General features: G+C 52.6%; 1 protein-coding gene across 3 annotated transcripts in view; it reads right to left on the bottom strand.

Annotated features, from left to right (window-relative positions):
• The window catches only part of GALNT9 (polypeptide N-acetylgalactosaminyltransferase 9), a 114,943-nt gene that overhangs the window by 51,608 nt on the left and 41,758 nt on the right, over positions 1-21,577 (bottom strand). For 2 of the 3 annotated variants that reach the window (XM_005217645.5, NM_001083641.1), the window contains exons 3-5: positions 9,952-10,118; positions 7,555-7,729; positions 2,961-3,158 (exon numbers count right to left, since the gene is read on the bottom strand). In XM_005217645.5, coding sequence (XP_005217702.1) covers positions 2,961-3,158; positions 7,555-7,729; positions 9,952-10,118 — 540 coding nt within the window. Of the gene's footprint in view, positions 1-2,960; positions 3,159-7,554; positions 7,730-9,951; positions 10,119-14,847; positions 15,071-21,577 lie in introns of those variants that run through there. The other variant, XM_010813818.4, reaches the window with a different exon arrangement.

Genomic DNA, 21,577 nt, shown 5'->3' with positions numbered 1-21,577 from the left:
ATTGAGTGCAGCACTTTCACAGCATCATCTTTTAGGATTTGAAATAACTCAACTGGAATTCCATCACCTCCACTAGCTTTGTTCATAGTGATGCTTCCTAAGGCCCACTTGACTTTGCATTCCAGGATGTCTGGCTCTAGTTGAGTGATCACACCATTGTGGTTATCTGGGTCATGAAGATCTTTTTTTGTACAGTTCTTCTGTGTATTCTTGCCACCTCTTCTTAATATATTCTGCTTCTGTTAGGTCCATACCATTTCTGTCCTTTATTGGGCCAATCTTTGCATGAAATGTTCCCTTGGTACCTCTAATCTTCTTGAAGAGATCTCTAGTCTTTCCCATTCTATTGTTTTCCTCTAATTCTTTGCACTGATCACTGAGGAAGGCTTTCTTATCTCTCCTTGCTATTCTTTGGAACTCTGCATTCAGATGCCTATATCTTTCCTTTTCTCCTTTGCCTTTTGCTTCCCTTCTTTTCTAAGCTATTTGTAAGGCCTCATCAGACAGCCATTTTGCCCTTTTGCATTTCTTTTTCTTGGGGATGGTCTTGATCACTGCCTCCTGTACAATGACATGAACCTTTGACCATAGTTCTTCAGGCACTCTATCTATCAGATCTAATCCCTTGAATCTATTTGTCACTTCCACTGTATAATCATAAGGGATTTGATTTAGGTTATACCTGAATGGTCTAGTGGTTATCCCTACTTTCTTCAATGTAAGTCTGAATTTGGCAATAAGGAGTTCATGATCTAAGCCACAGTCAGCTCCCGGTCTTGTTTTTTGCTGACTGTATAGAGCTTCTCCATCTTTGGCTGCAAAGAATATAATCAATCTGATTTCAGTATTGACCCTCTGGTGATGTCCATGTGTAGGGTCGTCTCTTATGTTGCTGGAAGAGGGTGTTTTTTATGACCAGTGCATTCTCTTGACAAAACTCTATTAGCCTTTGCCCTACTTCATTTTGTACTCCAAGGTCAAATTTGCCTGTTACTCCAGATGTCTCTTGACTTCCTACTTTTGCATTCCTGCCCCCTATAATGAAAAGGACATCTTTTTTGGATGTTAGTTCTAGAAGGTCCTGTAGGTCTTCATAGAGCCATTGAACTTCAGCTTCTTCAGCATTACTGGTTGGGGCATAGACTTGGATTACTGTGATATGGAATGGTTTGCCTTGGAAATGAACAGAGGTCATTCTGTCATTTTTGAGACTGCACCCAAGTACTGCATTTTGGACTCTTTTGTTGACTATGAGGGCTACTCCATTTCTTCTAAGGGATTCTTGCCCACAGTAGTAGATATAACAGTCATCTGAGTTAAATTCACCCATTCCAGTTCACTGATTCCTAAAATGTCGATGTTCACTCTTTCCATCTCCTGTTTGATCACTTCCAATTTACCACTTCCAATTCATGGACCTAACAGTCCGGGTTCCTATGCAACACTGCTCTTTACAGCATTAGACTCTACTGCCATCACCAGTCACATCCACAGCTGGGCACTGTTGTTGCTTTGGCTCTGTCTCTTCATTCTTTCTGGAGTCATTTCTCCACTCTTCTCCAGTAGCATACTGGGCACCTACCAATCTGGGGAGTTCATCTTTCAGTGTCCTATCTTTTTGCCTTTTCATACTGTTCATGGGGTTCTCAAGGCAAGGATGCTGAAGTGGTTTGCCACTCCCTTCTCCAATGAACTTCATTTTGTCAGAACTCTCCACTATGATCTGTCGGTCTTGGGTGGCCCTACATGGCATGGTTCATAGTTTCATTGAGTTAGACAAGGCTGTGGTCCATGTGATCAGTTTGATTAGTTTTCTGTGATTATGGTTTTCATTCTGTCTGTCCTCTGAGGGATAAGGATAAGAGACTTATGGAAGCTTCCTGATGGGAGAGACTGGCTGTGGGGGAAACTGGGTCTTGTTCTGATGGGTGGGGCCATGCTCAGTAAATCTTTAATCCAATTTTCTGTTTATGGGTGGGGTTGTGTTTCCTTCCTGTTGTTTGACCTGAGACCAAACTATGGTGGAGGTAATAGCAACCTCCTTCTAAAGGTCCCATGCATGCCCTGCCGCATTCAGTGCCCCTGACCCTGCAGCAGGCCACCACCGACCCACGCCTCTGCCAGAGACTCTTGGACGCTCACAAGCAAGTCTGGGTCAGTCTCTTGTGGGGGGACATTACTCCTTTTTCCTTTCTTCCTCCAGGAATCTGTTTCCCTAGTCCTGTGTAAGTTCTGACAGCTCTATGGTGGGGTTAATGGAGACCTCCTCCAAGAGGGCTTATGCCACACCCAGATCTGCTGCACCCAGAGCCCCTACCCTGCAGCAGACCACTGCTGACCCGTACCTCTGCAGAAGACACTCAAACACTCAAAGTCAGGTCTTGCTCAGTCTCTGTGGGGTCTCCTGGTACACACAAGGTTTTGTTTGAGCTCTTCGAGCATCTCTGGTGGGTACGGGGTTTCATTCTGAGCGTGATTTCACCCCTCCTACCATCCTGCTGGGACTTCTCCTTTGCCCTTGGATGTGGGATATCTTTTTTTTTGTTGGGATCTAACATTCTCCTGTCGATGGTTGTTCAGCAGCAAGTTGTAATTTTGGAGTTCTCGCAGGGGAAGATGAGCATATGTCCTTCTACTCTGCCATCTTGATCTCCTGGTTATCACTCAGGTCACAATCTGGAGCCACTTCCCATTTCCCCATCACACCGCCATGTCCCTCTTCACACCCAGGGAAACCATGTACTGACCGCATCCTGCTGTTTCTACTCTCCCACCTGGTGCCAGGCCTTGGCTTTCTGCAGAGGAATGCCACCTGTTCCTCCAGTTCCCAAGGCCCCTGCTGCAGCCCTGCCCCACCTCACTGTCCTGGCTCTTTCCAGGCCAGGCCCCGCCCCAGTGACCCCACCCACTTGATTCCTCCATTACAGGCCCCGCCCCAGTGGCCCTAGTGGCCAGCTCACCTGATGGGCGCCGCCTCGTCGCCGCGGTCCAGCCAGTCCTGGGGCGGGACGATGTACATGCACCAAAGGCCCCAGTTGTAACCGTGGGCTGCGCTGGCGTATTGCTGCACCTCGAACGTGTCGTACTTGATGTTGTCGATGGCTGGCAGGACGATCCGCCGGCGGTCCTCCCGGATCCGCGTAAGGGCGGGCTCGGCCCTGCAAGGAGACGCAGGTCCCTGAGGAAGGGCACGGATGCCAGGGACCCCCGTCCCGTCCCCCTAGATAGGGAGCCAGGACCCAGGCGGCCACACCCGCATCTAATGTTGGGCTAGACCAACCCTGCGGAGGGTAGATCCAAGCGCTGCACCTCTGGAAGCCCCGGAGTCGTCTGGGCCGCACACCCGGCTGCCCGAGGTCTCGCTCTGCCTGAGGCAGCCCGTGGCTAACCAGCGATTGACACTAGGGATCTAAACACCATCCAGGCCCGATCTCTGACATCTGATGAGCTGTCCTGGCTCCAGAGAGCTCTGTGAGTCAGCTTAGTCTGACAGCCGGCCTGCCTCACAGCCTGGCTTTTCTGGCAAGTGAATCCTACTTCCTGGCAGGCCTTCCCTCCAGGGCTGGAAGGTACATTCATTTACAAGCAGGAATGGAGGCCTGAATGTGCCACACCCTCTTGTAACACCTAGGCACATACCCGTGAACTAGAAAAGAAAAAAAAAAAAAAAAAAGCTATGCCTCCGGGACCTTAGGATATACTGAAGGGACAGAAAGCGCTGTTGTGCAGTGCACAACCTACACAACAGTATGTGGTGGGCCTGACTGAGTGGGTATGGGGGGACAGACAAAAATGTATAAGTAAATGATATATTAGGAGGTGATATGCATTGTGACAGAAAAAGAGGGTAAAATAAGGGTGATTTGGAATTGCTGTTTTAAATAGGGTGTTCAGGGTAGGTTGCACTGGGTGATGAGCAGAGGTGGTGTAGGATGTAGCAGCTGGTTGTTAGGGGAGGCAAGTGGGGTGCTGCACACAGAAAGAGCAGCCAGCACTGAGCCCCTGGGATGTGCTGGTGTGCTTGGGAAGCAGGCCAGGCAGCGGGAGTGGAGAGATGGTGGCCGTGCAGGCGAGGAAGGCAGAGAGGAGAGAGACCAGAGGACAAAGGCTGTGGGTTGTGAATTTCCAATGCAGGAGTCCCCAGGGGCAAACAGGTAGCATTTCACTCTGGAGATGACCTTGTCTCCTGCAAGGATGAGATGCTGCCCAAGGGGCTGGAGTTCAACAGGGTCATGAGCAGCCTGCTGACTGGGGGACCAGAGAGATGAACAGGGGGACAGGGGCCGAGCTCAGGGAGGGACAGCGGGGGCTGGGGTCAGGGTGAGAGGTTTCTGACCCTGCCTGGCCAGATTCACCTTATAGCCAGCCTTTCTTCCCATCCTTCCAAGCAAGAGCCTGGTATTTACCTGCCTTTCAGCTTCATGAGAAGGATTAATTAATTACTGTTAGCAAAGTGCTTCAGAGATGAAAAGCTCTCTGCAAATGCCACATGCGCTAATAAGGCAGAATCTTTATAGAGGCAGTTCTGGGAGGGGAGGGCTATTTGCAGATGGATAACTGGGTTTTCAGTGGTAAAATTAAAGTTACAGTAGTTTCAAATGGCATTTTGATGTGATAGACTTGTGACTCTCCCAAACATCCTCCAAATGCTCCAGGGAGTTTAACATACATGAGAGGGACAGAAAGCCCTTCGAGTACAGCTGAGCAGGGCACAACCTACACAACAGTATGCATGACCCTGGTGGAGGGCGGACCATAGCATGTCATTACTGACCGAAGGTGACAGATGTCATGGGAAAAGAAGTCGCTTCATGAGGGTGGCAGGAGAGGGAAATGGGGGCCAGCAGGGGAATTCAGAACTCACATCTCGGTTAGGCATGCGCTGGGTCAGAACCAGCCCTGAGAACACACTGGTGGTCCTGGGCTGGCTGAGATGTACCAGCGGGAGTGCAGGAGTGTGGAAGGAAAGGGCTCCATTCACCTGCTTACCAGGCACCAAACCCCTGGTCCAACCAAAGCAGCAGTTAGGAAAACCGGGAACTTTGAGAGGTCCCGAAGGCCAGACCCTCAGGGGCCCCAGCTGGGGACACCTGGCCAGGCACTGTGGGGCTTGATCAGCATGCCCACCCCCTCCCTATGACCCTCTCATCTCCCTTGAGGGAATATCTCAGTGAACCTCTTAGTTTAGGCTTCAGAGAGTTTAAAGATGTGACTTGGGAGATTTGATATAAAGAAGAGTGAGTTTTAGTTTCTCTTGAAATGGGGCAAACTGGGTACACAGGGCTGACTTTTCCCTGCTGCTCGGCTGGTAGGGGCTGCAGGCTGCCCCTGGGTGAGGGGTTCATGCTCCCCGCCCACTGTGGACCCCTTGCATACCCTACCACTGTGGGTTTAACATAATGATCTTCAGGTGAGATCACACTGAGTGACCTGTGTGTGTGTGTGCATTATGGCTCAGGTGTGTCCGACTCTTTGCAACCCCATGGACTTTAGCCCACCAGGCTCCTCTGTCCATGGAATTCTCCGGGCAAGAATACTGGAGTGGGTTGCCATTTCCTTCTCCAGGAGATCTTCCTGACCCAGGGATCGAACCCAGGTCTCTTGCATTGCAGGCAGATTCTTTACCATCTGAGCCACCAGGCAAGCCTAGGCAGGCCCTAAATCCACAGACAAGGGTCTTTAGAAGAGAGAAGGGGAGAGGCACAGTCACACAGAGGGGAGAAGCCATGTGAAGACGGACACAAAGATTGGAGGGATGCGGTCACAAGCGCAGGGACTCCTGGGGCCCCAGAGCTGGAAGAGGGGTGAATGGTGTCCTCCCACAAAGACTGGTCCACTTGGAACCTGGGATGTGACCTTACTGGGAAACAGAGTCTTTGCAGAGGTAATTCAGTTAAAAAACCCAAGATGAGATCACCCTGGATTGGGGTGAGCCTTGAATCCAAGGTGTGTCCTTCTAAGAGAAAGGAGAGGGAGGACACAAAGGAGAAGCCATGTGATGGCGGAGGCAGAGATGGACGGATGCTGCCACAGGCCTGGACACCCGGAGCCATCAGAGCTGGAAGAGGTGGGAGGCTCCCCCCCAAGGGCTTCCTGGGGAGCCCAGCCCTGCCTGCACCTTGATTTTGACTTCTGGCCTCAGAGCTGTGAGAGAATGAATTTCTCTCGTTTTGAGCCACTAGCCTTTGGTCATTGTTATGGCAGCCCCAGGACATGCACTGGGTGACCCTCCCTCCACTTTCTCATGTCCCAGCCCCTCCAACACAGGTGGTCCCCTGGGGTTTCAGTCTTCAGTCCCAGCTGGGCACTTGTCTGACACCTGTGTGCCGAAGCCGGCACTGTTCACAAGCATCCCACATGTAACCTTGGCAACAATCCAGCTCTCTAACATCACCAGTCAGTGCATGAAGAAACCAAGGCTTGCCCAGGGCTCAAACACTCGCATCATGTTGGTGGCCCAACTGTCCTGTCCCGATCCTTCCCATGGGATCGCCAAGCTCTGCCCTCCCCACCCAGCTGCTGTTTATTCCTCTCAGGTCCTCTGCAGGGCCTGGTGGGAGTGAGGGCTCAGGGGGCGACTCCCAGATGCAGCCACCAGAGAGGAAATTAGGAAATATACCAAGAGCCCAGCAGGCGCTTTCCAGAAAACTTTGAAGCACATCCTTCTGTTCTAGCAACACATCCTCAGGCACCTGCTGTGAGAGCATCAGCTCACCGCCTGCCTAGGGACAGCAGGGTCTGGATAGAGGCAGCAGGGCCACCCGCAGCTCTGAAGCCTTGTGTGGATAATTTGCTGGACAAATGACTCTGTTCTTAAGGCATCACTGGCCACCTTTGGGCAGAGCCTCATGAACATCCCCAGGCGAGAGAGCACAGATCTGGGGCCCCACCCTGAGACCCTGTATCCCACAGACCTGTACTTCCTGGTAGCTCTCAGGGGCATCAGATGCTGCTGATCTGGGGTTCACACTGAGCACCGAGGCCCTGCAGGGTCCCTGCCCCCCGGGGCACCTCTAGGTCGTCCTGCACACGTGCTTGGGTGTCTCTGTGGTGTCCCGGCCACTACCCTGTATCCCAGCCACTCCTTGGTGTCCTGATCACTCCCCTGGCCAGATCCCCCTCCAGGTTTCTCATTAGAAGCCCATCTCGCCCCTGAATAGATGGGTGGGAGAAAATGGGCAGATGCTGTGTCCTAGGACTTTCTCACAAGGATGAGAAATTGCTTCCAACTAGATTTGGGTTTCTATTAACCGAGACCCGATAGACCACATTTCATATACACGAGACCCAACCTTGTGACCTAAGGTCACATGAACATCCTCATTTGAACTGTCGCTGCTGGAATGACTGGACAATTCAAATTCCTTTGGGAACAAGGTGGGGACACAGATCAGTCCTCATACACAGGCATCACAAACAGGGTTCTGGGTTCTAGGAACTGCACATGGAGTGGCCTCGTGGCCCACCAGACTCATCCTCTTTGCCCGGCTCCTGCAGGCCCTAGCAGACCCCACCCAGGGCACAGCTCCACTTGGCCCCGGGCCCCAGCCTTACCAGCCTGTGCTGAACTCCACATGGGCATCAAAGAAGCCAACGACGGGGGCCGTGGCGACCTTCCAACCCTGTAACCGTGCCCGGATCAGGCCTTCTCGCCTGCTGTTGCGGACAATCTTCACCAGGCCCGGGTATCTCTTGCTGACGTATTGGTCCAGGTTGAGCTTGAGTTCCACTGTGGGGACACAGAGAAGTTTCAGGTATGGCACTGTGGGAGAGCCCGAGGCCACTGAGATGCACGGTCATTGTGGGCTCCGGATCCATACTTCATAAACTGTAAGAGGACACACCACAGCTGGACATGGCTCAAGGTGCTGGGGGCATTTCGGAGAGATAAGACCCCCACCTTGTGGAGCTGTGTTCCAGCGGGAGAGACCACGAGCTATCAAGCCAGATTGATCCAGGCAGAGAACGTGTTTTGAGAATAAGAGAAAACGGGGCTGAATTACTCAACTGTAGGAATGCAGTCCACGGGCAGATGGATGGATAAACAAAGTGTGGCGCATCCACACAATGGAATACGGTCCGGCCTTAGAAGGAAACTCTGACACATGTTACAAGGTAGATAAACTCGAGAACATGATGCTCAGTGAAATAATCCAGTCCCCAAAGGACAAGTGCTGTGTGATTCCACTTACATGAGGTCCCTGGAGCAGACATATCCACAGGGACAGAAAGCAGAATGGGAGGGGGGTGGGGAGTTAATGGGGACAGAGTTTCATTTGGGGAAGATGAAAAGGTTCTGCTGGTGATGGTGGTGATGGCTATACAATGATATGAATGTCCTTGATACCCCTGAGCCCTATAATTATTTTGTAAATGGTTAATTTTACATTATGAGAATTTCAACTCAATAAGTCATTGAAAAAACGGATGAGGGCCCAGGAGTCTTTGTGAGGAAGCTCCCGAGGGCTAAAACTACAAGCAACAAAATAGGTCACAATAATAGCAAACATTAGCCAAAATGAAAAAAGAAAAAGGGGAAAGGGAGTGGGCGTCTGAGTGTGGCGGGGGCTTCTCCAGGTCGGCGGGGCAGGGACAGGGGCGGCCTGTGAAGGTCACGTGGGCTGTGACAGGACAGGGAGCCGGCGGGGAAGAGAGGAGGACGTTACAGGTATGGGAAATGAGCAGTGTGGAGACACCCTTGGCTGCTCTTAGGGGTAGGGGAGTGGGTGGGCAGGAGGTGCAGGGAGGAGCAGAGGGCTGGGGTGTGGGCTCGGGGCTGAGCAGGAGGAGCTGAGAGGGTTTGAACCGGATCCTTGCTCCTGGGTCTTTGTCAATACTCTCATGCCTTGGCTATAGGGACTTCTCGCAGAAGACCTCCACCACCCAGAGGCCTTCCCCTACATGCCCACCACCAGGCTCTAGTGGATACTCCCAGGAGGGCAGCCTGGCCCCACAGAGGGCTCCAGCTGCATAGCCAGTGGGTCCCGGAGCAGTGTCCCCGTGCTCTGTCCTGCCCTCTCCAGGCCTCATTCTCCCTCCCTTGACAGTGTCGGGCGGGGCTCTCCTGGCACAGACACAGAGCACAGGCGAGTCTGGAGCTCCTTCAGGCCAGGAGGGCTCTGGGACGCCTCTCCCCGCTTTCCTCCATGCTCCCCCTGACTCCTGACGTGAGAAGGAGAGACTGCAATGACGGAGAGACCCAACAGTCACAGCTCAGCGCACCAGGACCTTGGTGTGGGAGCTGCCGGTAGTGGGGTCCATGCTCCTCTCTGCTTCTGCAGAGGAACAGATGAGGACAGGCCAGGAACCTCCAGACCCTTGTTGGGGGCTTGGAGCCCCATGTGCCTGGTGGGTGTGGATAAATGCCTGGGCTGGGTGGAGGCTGATGCGGGGCCATGACAAGAGATCCCTGGGGCCCACACTCCAGCTGTGAGCACTGGCCCCTTCCCCATCAGCAAGCCTCCCACTGGAGTTTTGTCCACAAACAAGAAGTGAAGGTGTGATTAGCATAGAGAGACTTAACACATGGGGGGCCTTTCTGGATGATGGCTGTAGGGGTTGAATAGCCACCACCCCCAAACTCAGGTCCACCCAGAACCTCAATTGGAAATAGGGGTTTTGTGGATATAAATGGTTAAGGGTCTTGAGATGAAAACCTTCTGGATTAGGATGGGCCTTAAATTCAAGGACGAAGGTCTTTATAAGAAAAGGAGAGACACAAGCACACCAGAAGACACCTTGTGAAGATGGAGGCAGAGACGGGAGAGGTGTGGCCATAAGCCCAGGACACCAAGGATGCCAACAGCCGGCAGAAGCTGGGAGAGGCAGGAGGGATCCTCTCCTGCAGCCTCTGGAGGAAACGTGGCCCTGGCCATACCCTGAATTCAGAATTCTGGGCTCCAGGGCTGCAACATGCTTCCCTCGCTGGGGTGCTGAGCTGGCCCCACTCACCATTATCACTGTTGTCGTCCACCAGGATCACCTCCTTGAGGAGCTGGGAGGGCGTGTGGTTGACCACGCTGTGGACGGAGCGCAGGATGACTGAGAGGGCTTCATTGACAAAGATGAACACCACAGAGATCTGGGGCAGGTCATCCGAGTAGGTCATCTGTCTGCACCTGCAGGAGAGACGGCATGGGGGGCAGAGGTCAGTGTCGGGACAGGACGGGGAGGTGGGAGCCTGGAGCCCCCGTAGGAGGCCCATCGGGACCACTTCTAAATCCCGCTACCGATGGAAGAGCAATAGGGATACCACGGTTAGAAAAGGAATGAGCACAGGGAGAGAAACAGAGGGATGATGTTCATCTCAGAAACCCCGACTTCCATACTCTGACCCTGGACCCTGCTCTCTCCTTGAGGAAAGACAGGGAAATTGCACCTGTATTTGTTTTGACACCCTTGGGAGGCATGAAAGAGAAGTGAAGGAGAGATGACCATCTCTTAGTGCAGTCCAGTGGAGGGTCCGGGAGAGCTCCAGCCTGGAGCCCACATCAGCCACTCCCCATGCCCAGCTCTATCTGTGCCCCAGGAGGTCATGGTGTTGGTGGCTGCTAGACAGAGGGCGTCTACTGGGAAGGTCCTACGCTCAACAGACGCTGTCCTCTGAAGTGGGATCTGAGTAAACAGTGATGACAAGTACACAAGGGTCAGATGAGGGCTGTGGAACTAGGAGAGATGTCAGTATGGGACAGCCTAGTCGTGGCCTCCGCCTAACCTCAGCGTCAAGATAAAATAGAATGATGAAGTATCTTCTCCAAAGGTCTTATCTTGGAAGTAGGGATGTAGGAAGGGAAATGAAGGGAGCAGGGAAAGCAAAATATTCCATAATTGAGCGTGGGATAAGGCTGGTGAGTGCCTGTTAATGTAATAATACAGTGGAATAAATTCACAAGGGAACATGGGGAAATTATCAAAAATAGAGAAGTGGGGGGAAAAGGAACAAAAATTGAAGTAGGTAATAAAGTAAGACAGAAGGAACTCAAGTATGTTGGCTGCTACAATAAATGTAAGTAAACTAATTCTCTTTAAAATAGCAGAGGCTGTTCAATGAAGTTAGATACTTACACACTAATGCACATACACACATGCACACATTCACTCACATATTCATACACACACAGCTCTGCTGTTTATGGTTTATAATAAACACAATTAAAATAGAGTGGTTTTTTAAAAAAAAGATTGGAAATATAAACAAGTGAGAAAGAGATGCCAGACAAATACTGCCTCCCTAAGCCAGACATTCAGCACAGATATCACACAGGATGGAGAAAGCTCTTTATGAAGGAGACATAATAATTATAAACTGTTATCCCAAAGTGAACTTGCAGCTGGGTATAAAAGGGAAAATGACTAGAAAAGTAAGGAGAGTTTGATGAAACCATAACTGTGCGTCACCTTCAGACTGGGCAGACTGAAAAATTGAGACCATGAAGGAATTTACATAAGGAAACCCCTAATTCCTTCAGGGAATTTTTTTTTTTCCTTAGGCTCATAGGACATTTACAGAAAGTGGTCATGTATTTGCAAAACAGAGAAATTTAGATTTTTATGAAGCAGGAATTTCACAGGCTGGGCTGGGTCTGTGGGCCTGTGACCTGGGCAGTCCCACAGGGCCCACACTGGGAGTGACCCACTCTCATCACAGCCTCCTTCCTATCCATCCATGTGCTTCCTACTCTCATCAGCTAACCAGTCATTAGGTTAGGGGTCATACTGCTCCAGTATGGCCTCATCTTAACTAATTACACCTTCAACAACCCCATTTCCTAATCAGAAACATTCTGAGGTCCTGGCGGATAGATTTGGACATCTTTTGGGGGACACACTTAGACCAAGATCAGTCATGCCTATCCCACAACGGGAGAAAGAGCTTTACTTAAAGATGGTGGTGGCGGGGGGACTTCCCTGGTGGTCCAGTGACTAGGACTCTACACTCCCAATACAGGGCTCCTGGGTTTGATCGCTGGTCAAGGAACTAGATCCTACCTGCTGCAAATAAGACCCTGTGCAGTCAACAAATAAACAAAAATAAATATTAAAAAAAAATAAAAATGGGAAGTCATTGTAGTTGTTGGGGGCTAAGGGTGAGAACGGAGAAGGCAATAGCACCCCACTCCAGTACTCTTGCCTGGAAAATCCCGTGGACGGAGGAGCCTGGTAGGCTTCAGTCCATGGGGTCGATAGGAGTCGGACACAACTGAGCGACTTCACTTTCACTTTTCACTTTCATGCATTGGAGGAAATAGCAACCCACTCCAGTGTTCTTGCCTGGAGAATCCCAGGGACGGGGGAGCCTGGTGGGCTGCCATCTATGGGGTTGCACAGAGTCGGACACAACTGAAGCGACTTAGCAGCAGCAGCAGCAGCAAGGGTGAGAACGGGGTAGAGCTGTTTGAGAAAGATGACCAATACTGGGCATAACCAACCATGATGATAAGCAATAACTATAATAATCAATTATGAGAATAACTGATCATGATGATAAATAATAACGAGGATAACTGATACTGATGATAACGAATTGTGATAATAACTAATACTAATGGATAATTAATCATGATGACAACCAATCAGGATGATAGCAACAGCTGAGGGTCCCCAGCGCACAGCACCTGCTCTCTGTATCTCAGCCCTCCAGCTCCCTCAGCAGCCCTAACAGAAATGTGAGGATCCTGGCGGTTAACTCCCCCCTCCTGTAGTGAGTGCTGCCCTCAGAGCTGGTGCTGGCTGCCCCCAGCCAGCGGGGAGCGAGCCTTGAGGGGGGCCCTCCCTCCCTGCCTGCTCCCAGCTGGGGTTAGAGTGCCAGCCTGGCTCTATGACTAAGGAGAGCCCTGCGTCACTGTCACATTGGTATGGGCTGCGGTGCTGCAGGGAGAGTTCATCACTCAGGAAAATGCTTTCTGACAAGAAGACTTCACTCCATGTTTCTGTAGAGGAAGAAAGTTGGAATGTATGATTTTCATGAACCTGCAAAATGTGTAAAACAGGAAAAAAAAAAAACACACCTTGAGGAAGGAAATCTATCTTGAGAGTGGCCGCAGCTGCAGTTGCAGACAGGAAGGATGGGTTTGGAGGAGGGGTTCTTGGGGGCCTGCAGGGGAGGGGCTGCAGTGCCCCCCACTGCCTCCCCATCCCAAAGGCCTGGGTGCTGGCATTCCTGCACCTTCTTCCCAGCCCACTGTCCTCAGGCGTCCTCACGTGGCTTCTTTAGGGTCTCTCGCCCCCCACTGCAGGCCACCCAAGAGCAGGCTCCTTCACTGCTGTACCCCAAGACCCCAAAGTTGGTCACGCAGTAGGGCTTACAAGCACTTGTTGACAAGGGGAAGAAAGAACAAGTAAATAGGTCATGCATGGCCGAGTCCTGACACTCATGGGCTCCCCCGCCCCCGTCTCGGTGCACAGCGACCTCAGCGCAGCAGGAACCTCCACTGTGTTCAGGGTGTGGAGGAAGCTGGCGGAGTCTGGAGGGCGTGGGAGCTCTCGTCCCCCTTCCTCTCCCTCCATGACCAGGTTAGGAGGCCAGGGACCTCTCCGGCTTTGCCACTGGGCCACAAACTTCTGTTCTAAAAGAGGTTTCAACTGGCAATAGCCACCTGGCGCTGCCTGTGGAGAAGCCACCAGCATCTGCAGCCGTCTCCCGGGGACACATTTCACATGAGACTCCTTTCAGGGGCTGGAGGCCATACTGGCCAGAAGGGACAAGGTGCCCGCCCCCACGGCTTCCACTTGTGAGGGCACGGGGGTTGGGGGGCGAGCACGGAAACAAAGGTTTTGACTGCAGAGAATAGAGCAGGGTGACGGGGTGAAGAGTGGCCACAGGGAGGTGTCTTTGGACAAGGCAGTGGAGGAGGTATGGGGGTCCCAGAACAGTCAGTCCGTTTAGGCCCTGGAAACATACACCCAGATATTTATAGTCCCAGGTCCAGAGGCTGGAAGTCCAAGGCCGGGGTGTCCCAGGGCTGGTCTCTGAGACCTCGCTCCTTGACATGCATACAGCCGTCTCCTCCCTGCATCCCCACACAGTTGTACCTGTGTGTCTGTGTCCGGATCTCCTCTCATAAGGACACCAGTCCTGTGGGATTAGCCCCACTTTGCAGCCTCACTTTACCTCAGTCACCCGTTTATAGGCCCCACCTCCACATACAGTTACATCCTGAGGTCCTGGCATTAGGACTTTAACATATGGATTTGGGGGGACACACAACTCAGCCCACAGAAAAATCCAAAAGATAAGTAGGACCCAGCCAGGCAAGGACCGGGCCGTCCCATGGGCTGGGGGTGTGTAGGGCATGTTTCCCACTGGGCGATGAGCTGTCTCACTTTATTGTTTGTCTACACTTAACAAATCACACCCGTTGCAAACATTTGCAGCTTACAAATTGTTATTTAAGTTAGAAATCGTGCAATAGAGGTGGCTCATTTTTCTCCAGCGCAAATTTGCATAAAAATAATCTGTTTTCCTTAGCATATAATCCCCTTCTCAGTTGGAAAATAAAATTGTTTGTGTTAAATATTGAGCAGAGGGTGTTCCCTGGTGGTTCAGTGGTTAGGACTCTTTGCTTTCACTGCTGAGGGCCCAAATTCAATGCCTGATCGGGGAGCCAAGATTCCACAAGCTTTGCAGGGGCCACAAAAAATAAAAATTAAAAAAATAAATATTGAGCCGATAGAAGGGTTTGTTTTTCACACATAAGTAGGTAAGATGTCAGTGAGGCAGTAAGAAACCTGTGCTAATACCCCACTGGAGATAGGAATGTTACCGTCCAAAGAGCAGCCTCCTCCTCTCTGCTTTTCTTTACAGTCTCTGATCCCAGGTACCCAGCCCGTAGCGCACGTGAACTTTACCTTAGGCCGAGCTGCTCTGGTCCTGCCTTTGTACCAGGACAAGCTCCACTGGCCGCCGGGCCAGCCCGTCCCACGATGTGCCTGCTTCTCCTCCCAGCCGTGGCACTGTGTTTCCACATCTCTTTCTGTGCCTGAATCAGCTTTCAGTTTCAAGGCTCAGTGGCCTCCCTGCCCTGCACTGGAGCCAGGGAGGGGCTGGATGTGATGGTGGAAACAAAACTGACCATCACGCAGCAGTCCTGGAATAAGTCCGTCTAAGTAGAACCAGAGGGCTCTTTGTAATTAAAAGGCCTATTTCTGTCAGACAGAAAATAAACCAAGTTGACGGAGTTTGGAAAGAATCAGAGTTCAGCAAGAGGGCGGCTCTGAGAGCTTGTAATCACAGTGATCCAGAATGGGTCTGGGAGTGGGGCAGATGCAGGGGACAGAGTGGGGGACATGGGAAAAGAGGGAGAAGGACCTCCATCATCCCCACCCGGGGCCTCCGGAGGGGGAGGGAGACCCAGGGCACACCCACGCGCTCTTGGCTTACTGTAAAACTGAGAGAAGACCGGGTGATACACTATAATTATTTCAACTCGACATTGAATGTTACATCAACATAACATTTTTATGTTCAAACCCGTAGCGGGGTGTCCCCACCCTTCCCTAGACAGTCACAGGTCAGGAGAGAACGAGACCCTGTCTCCCAGACCCCCTCCCTCCTACTATTACCCTCCCTGCTCCCCTTCACGACAAATTCATCCCTTTCCAGCCCCAGCTGCTCTGGCAAAGCCTTGGCATTGACTTTGGTCTCCCCTACCTGTCCCTTGACCCTCTTCCTGCATGTGCTCACCACCCACTAAGAAAGGCACGATCTCTAGGATGTGAGCTGGGTCCCCTCTGACCTGACCTCTGTATTTTTCCTCTTGCTCACCTGATGGCCCCTCAGGGCCCCAGTGCTTCCAAGAGCACGAGAGTCTGCTCCTGCCTCAGGGCCTTGCGTGCCCGCCCTGCCTGGCACACATCTCCCCTATATGGCCACATCACTGACTACTACTCTGCTCTGCCTCCCGGGCTGGGAGCCCCAGGCAGGGCTTCCAATTTGTCTGGTCACTGCCTCACCAGCACCCAGGACTGCAGACGCTCCAAAGGCTTCAACACATATCATCATAGCTCCTTGTGAACTCAAAGGCGGGCTGTGAGATGCACGTTTAAAGCTATGACACATGTGGACAAACCTCTGGATAATTCTGTATGGGGGAAACACCAGAAGTCTAAACGTGAGTGAGGTTCAAGCTGAATTTGAGGGTACGTGTGCATGTATACCCCACATGGGCACACGCATGTCCACGCTCACACATGCCACACACACCCATGAGCCCTTGACAGAGGAGTTGTGTACCCACCTTGGGGGCATTTGCCTTATTCAGAGGACTCTTCAGTCCCTGCTGAGCCACGTGTAATCCAACCAGACCAGGTTTTCCCAGTCTCAGCCCTCTGGATTTTGGGGCGGGATAATTCAGTTAATTCTCTGTTGTGGGGGTTGTCTTGTAAACGATAGCATTTAGCAGCATCCCTGGCCCCCACCTAGGTCGAGACAATCCAGAGTGCCTCCAAACACCTCTAAATGTGCCCTGAGGTGACATTACCCAGTAAGGAGCCCTGGTCCAGGATCTGAGGTCTGACCCTGGAGGCCTTGAATTCGGCAACCATTCTAGCATTATCAGGCTCTCGGCACCCATCCCAGTGTACCTGGTGACTGACACCTGTTGCAGTGCAACCCTCTCAAGGTCCCTTCCTCCCCCTGAAAATGTAACGCCAGCCAGAGTCCTGTCCATCCTGTCTCAGGCTGAGGACATTTGCTGTGGTCCAGCTCAGCCCCTTCCCCTTCCCCTTCCCCAGTAACACATGAAGTCCACTTCCCATCATCACATTCTAAGTCCCAGCCCCTGGATGCAGTGAGGGATGTGACTAGGTCTGAGCCAGGCAGTTCACCAATAGCTCCGGAATAGACACACAGAGCCACAGAAATGTTGTCTGAGGCCTTGGGGAGATAAGATGTGAGGCTGCAGCAGCTGCATTCATTTTGCTCCCAGTGGTCAGGATGAAGCCATGAGGCAAGAGCAGACCAGAGAGACGGTGAGATGCCAGGTCCAGATGACATCAGCTGATCCTCAAATCCAACTCGACATGAAGCCAGCGCTTCCTCCAGACTTTGTAGTTGCAGGAATCATATATCCCCTCCCTGCCTCTTCCCCTTTCTCTCTTTTTCCAGACTAAGACAATTTGAGATGGATTTTCTGTCACTTGTGATAGAAGGAGTCCTGATCCAGCACAGGTCCTAAAATGTGCGTGATGCAGGGATGCACTTGTCTGAAATCAAGGATGCCCCTCAGGAGGGGTCTGCCTGGCTGCAGCATCCTGGAGTCCCTGAGCATGCAGAGAGGGGAAGACAGGGGAGCTGGTGGGTTCAACGCTCACAGGGGTTAGCCTGGCCACTGCCTTGGCCATAGCACATTCCATCTCAAGATGTCCCTGTCCGGGTGAGCTAGGGGCTTTTATCATATTGTTGGTGGAGATGACACGAGCTGCTTCATCCTAACCCTGTCCTTGTCTGGGACACACACAGTCCCAGCTTGGAACCTTGATTGCCTCTAGAGGAGGGGAGAACCAACTGCCAAACCCCTGAGTTAAATTCTCAGCAAACTCCCATCTCCAAGACTCGGGTGTCCCCATCATCCTGTGAGGCAGAGACTGAACAAACCAAACTCTGCAGGGGCTCTGAGAAGGAGCAGGAAAGCACCCTTGCCTTTCATGGTTCACAGGTGAGACACACAACAACCCAGGACACGTGAGGGAAAGCCTGCTGGGGGCCCTGGGAAGCTTCCTCTGTTCTTAAAGAGCAACAAGATGTAGGAACGTATTTATTCTAGCCCTTTGGAAATTTGACTTATGAAGATGTGATGCTGAGAGCTGCAGCAGCCATATTGTGACCATGAGGAGCATAAGCCCAACGCACTGAGTGTGGCAGAGCAGAAAGTTGGAAAGAGTACAGGTCCCCGGTGATGTCACTGAGCCACCAATGCACAGCTTTGTCCCCTCTCAAGCCTGTGGACTTCTTGTTATCTGAGATTAGGAATTCCATTGTAGTTGCAGCCACTCCTGAGTTGCTGGGTTATTCATATGAAAGCATTCTTTCTGATATGGAACATTCATTCTTTTTAGGGGGAATCCCACTTCTACCTTGAAATGTCATCAGCCCCTGTACCCCCAAATGTCACCCCACGACAGTCTGAGATGGGTGTTCTGGCAGATTATGCTTTCCAAAGATGCTGCAACATCAGCTCCCAACCCTCCTGGCACTTTGCCTCCCTCCCCTCGAACCTCAGGGGCTCAGCAGCCTCTCGCCAACAGAACACAGGGAAGGATGTCACTTGGCTTCTGAGCTGCGCCATGAAGAGCAACAAGGTTCCGTGTGCTGGGTCTCTGTTCTGGGGCCAAGTGGTACCACAGAGGGAACCGGACTCTGCCCTGGCTGCCAGGCTGAGAGGAGGTGCAGGCCATGCAAAGGGGCCCTGTGTGGGTGCTCGGTGGACTGCACATCTGCTGGCAGGCACGTATATGATGGCACCCTCAGGTGACTCCAGCCCCCATCACTGAGCGCCCCCACCAACATCACTCCTTCTCAGAGCAGCCCCAGAAGGCATCGCTCAGAGTCAATTTCCTCTGCACCCGGTCTGACCCCTTGCCTCTGAGTCCATTAAAATGTGGTTTAACACAGCTGACTGAGCAGCAGCTATAACTGCGACAGGTATGTTCCCCAAAGCCTGGCAGCTCCATCCTTCTCGTGGACACACGGTGTCCTGCGCGGTGCTGGGCACACAGTGGAGGCTTCCGCAGGCTGGCGGGCTTCACACTCGCCCCCACGCCCACCAGATCACAGTTGCAGGAGGGGCTGGGCTGTGTGCTCCCCCCACACCAAGAGGCTCTGACTCGGCCTTTGCGTGCCCCACCTGGAGCCAGAGAAGTCAGACATCCTCAACCACCAAGCCATTTGGAGAGGATTTATAGACCCGGAGAGCAGCAGGCGGTTATGAGCTCTCGAAGCCACTTCCGAGGTCGTGGCTGGAATGCGCAGCAGGCGGTGTCCCGGCTGGCCTCACGGGAAGCGGGGCCATGGCAGCGACACTAATGGAAATTTATGGGGACGCCCTTTGTGCCGCAGGAGAGATAAACTCGGGATGGAGAGGGGATGAAGTGGCGGTGGCCTCCCAGGGGGACAGTAAGCTTCGCCTGGTGACAACAGGGCACACATCCATCTCCAGGCGGAGGATACAGGTCTGGGCTGAGCACAGGCCAGGGAAGCTGAGACTGATGTTTCAGGGAACAGCTGCCAGGAGGGTTGTAGGAAGCCTGTCACCAAGGCAGCGGCATCTGCCTGCGGGGTCAATATGCTCCTGCCCTCTCGGGGACATCAAGGTGAGCCTGGAATCCCCAACTAGCTCAGGCCACCACAATGCCCAAGGCAGGATTCTGATGGGCACAGAGGCAGAGCAGCCCCCACAGAAAACCAGCACAGACGAGGCTGCTAGGGAAGGTAGGAACTGAAGACCAGCAGGATGAGAAACACCAGAGCCTCCTGCTTAGGGGTTCTGTCTTCCCAAGACTGAGTCCATCCTTCTGTCCAGGGAGTTGGCTACAAGACCTCTCAGAAACAATCTGTATATGCACACACATGCACTTGTGTGCATACACTGCACAGATGTATAAGCACACATGCACACAAGTAATAGTGAAGTGAAAGTTGCTCATTCGTGTCCGCCTCTTTGTGACCCCATGTCCATGGCATTCTCCAGTCCAGAATACTGGAATGGGTAGCTGTTCCATTCTCCAGGGAATCTTCCCAACCCAGGGACTGAACCCAGGTCTCCGACATCACAGGCAGATTCTTTATCAGCTGAGCCACCAGGGAAGCCCAAGAATACTCGAGTGGGTAGCCTATCCCTTCTCCAGCGGATCTTCCTGACCCAGGATTGAACCGGGGTATCCTGCATGGCAGGTGGATTCTTTACGAGCTGAGCTACCAAGGAAGCCCACACACAGAGTCAGACACGACTGAGCAACTTTCACTTTCACACAAGTAAAACACTATGCAAATACACATACATACAACATAGATGTACACGCATGTATTACACATGCCCATGTGTGCGTTCTCATGCGTGCACACATAGGGCACCTTGCACACGACCACACGCCGTGGAGATGTTAACGGCTCACATTTTATTCATTTATTTATTTTTAATGATTTGCGGCTCTACTGGGTCTTTGTTGTTGATGGAGGGCTTTCTCTAGTTGTGGCAAGTGGGGGTTAATCTCTGGTTGCGGTGCCAGGCTTCTCATGGCGGTGGCTTCTCTTGTTTTGGCTCTCCGGCTTTAAAGCACCAGCTCAGCAGCTGTGGCACAAGGACTTAGTTGCCCTGAGGCATGTGGGGTCTTCCCGGACTAGGGATCAAAACCGTGTCCCCCACATTAGCAGGCAGATTTGAGGGAAGCCAAATGGCTCACATTTGTTGGAGGCACCTGCGCGTGGAGCTGAAGGCAAGCACAGATGGAGCACTCACTCTCCGACACCCAGGCCCCCACTTGCATGCAGTAAGCAGCTGCAGGGTGACTTGCATGAACCCTCAGAGAGACGTGTGGACTGCGATGCACGATCTCGACACCACATATTTGAGGAGATCTGAGCACGCACACCTTCAGAGCTCAGAGCAAAAGCCAGTCAGAAATAGAATGTTGGGCCATGCACAGAAAGACCCCTCCCACATCCCCCTCATAAGAGGCCCGGTGGGATAGTCACACTTGGAATTGTGGGCTGAAGGGCATGGTCGCTATCCAGGTGCCCTGAGGCCTGCCCACACCCAGGAAAACGAGTGGACTACACCAGTGGCCAGGCCGCAAATCCCTGGGTGCAATGCTACAGAGGAGCCCTGGGCCTCCTGGAGTGCCTCTGCCTGGACAGCAAGGTCCATCAGGGCCCAAGTGCACGATCTTCAGGGCCTATGACCTCCGGTCCCTCCAGGCCCTCCCTCAGACAGCCCCTGAGGTCGCTGGGCCAGAGGCCAATGACCTTTCACATGCAGGAGGCCAGCCCAGCACCGATGTCTTCATTCTGTTGCTCCAGAAGCCCCAGCATGGCCTCTGAGGATGCTTGGTGAGCCCATGGGGAGGACGGTGGAAGGGAAGGGAAACATGGGACCCCAGGTGTTTGTTCATCCAGCCCCACATTGACTGGGCCCTTGTCTGCCATCCAGCACATCCGCAGCTGAGATGGAGCCACGGGGCAGGCGGCCCCTGCTTCTCCTGTCTCTTGAAACTAATAAAGCCTTGGACCTGCTACCAGGGGACCAGCTGGCTCCAAGGAAGAGCCCAGTCAGCAGGACAGCAAGAGGTTGGGGGTCTGTTCCCAGCAGTGACCATCCCACGCTGAGAAGCAGGCTCACCTGCTGGGTCCCCACCCTCTGTAGACCCCTCTTTCCCTGAGCACAGACGCGGCTCCGGGGGCTCTGGGAGCTGGTGGGAGGGGAAGAGGGTCAACTGGCTACAGCAGTTCCACCCGAGGAGGAAAGAAACCGGCATGTTTCCATGACAACCCCACACTGTCCATCCCATCCCATCCGTCTGGGACACGCCTCCACTCGCAGACCCTCAGCCCGCCAGCAGCGGTGTTGGAGCCACGGCGTGGAGT

Source organism: Bos taurus, chromosome 17 (assembly GCF_002263795.3).
Source record: "Bos taurus isolate L1 Dominette 01449 registration number 42190680 breed Hereford chromosome 17, ARS-UCD2.0, whole genome shotgun sequence".
Taxonomy (NCBI): Eukaryota; Metazoa; Chordata; class Mammalia; order Artiodactyla; family Bovidae; genus Bos; species Bos taurus.
This window is presented reverse-complemented; position numbering and strand designations above follow the sequence as displayed.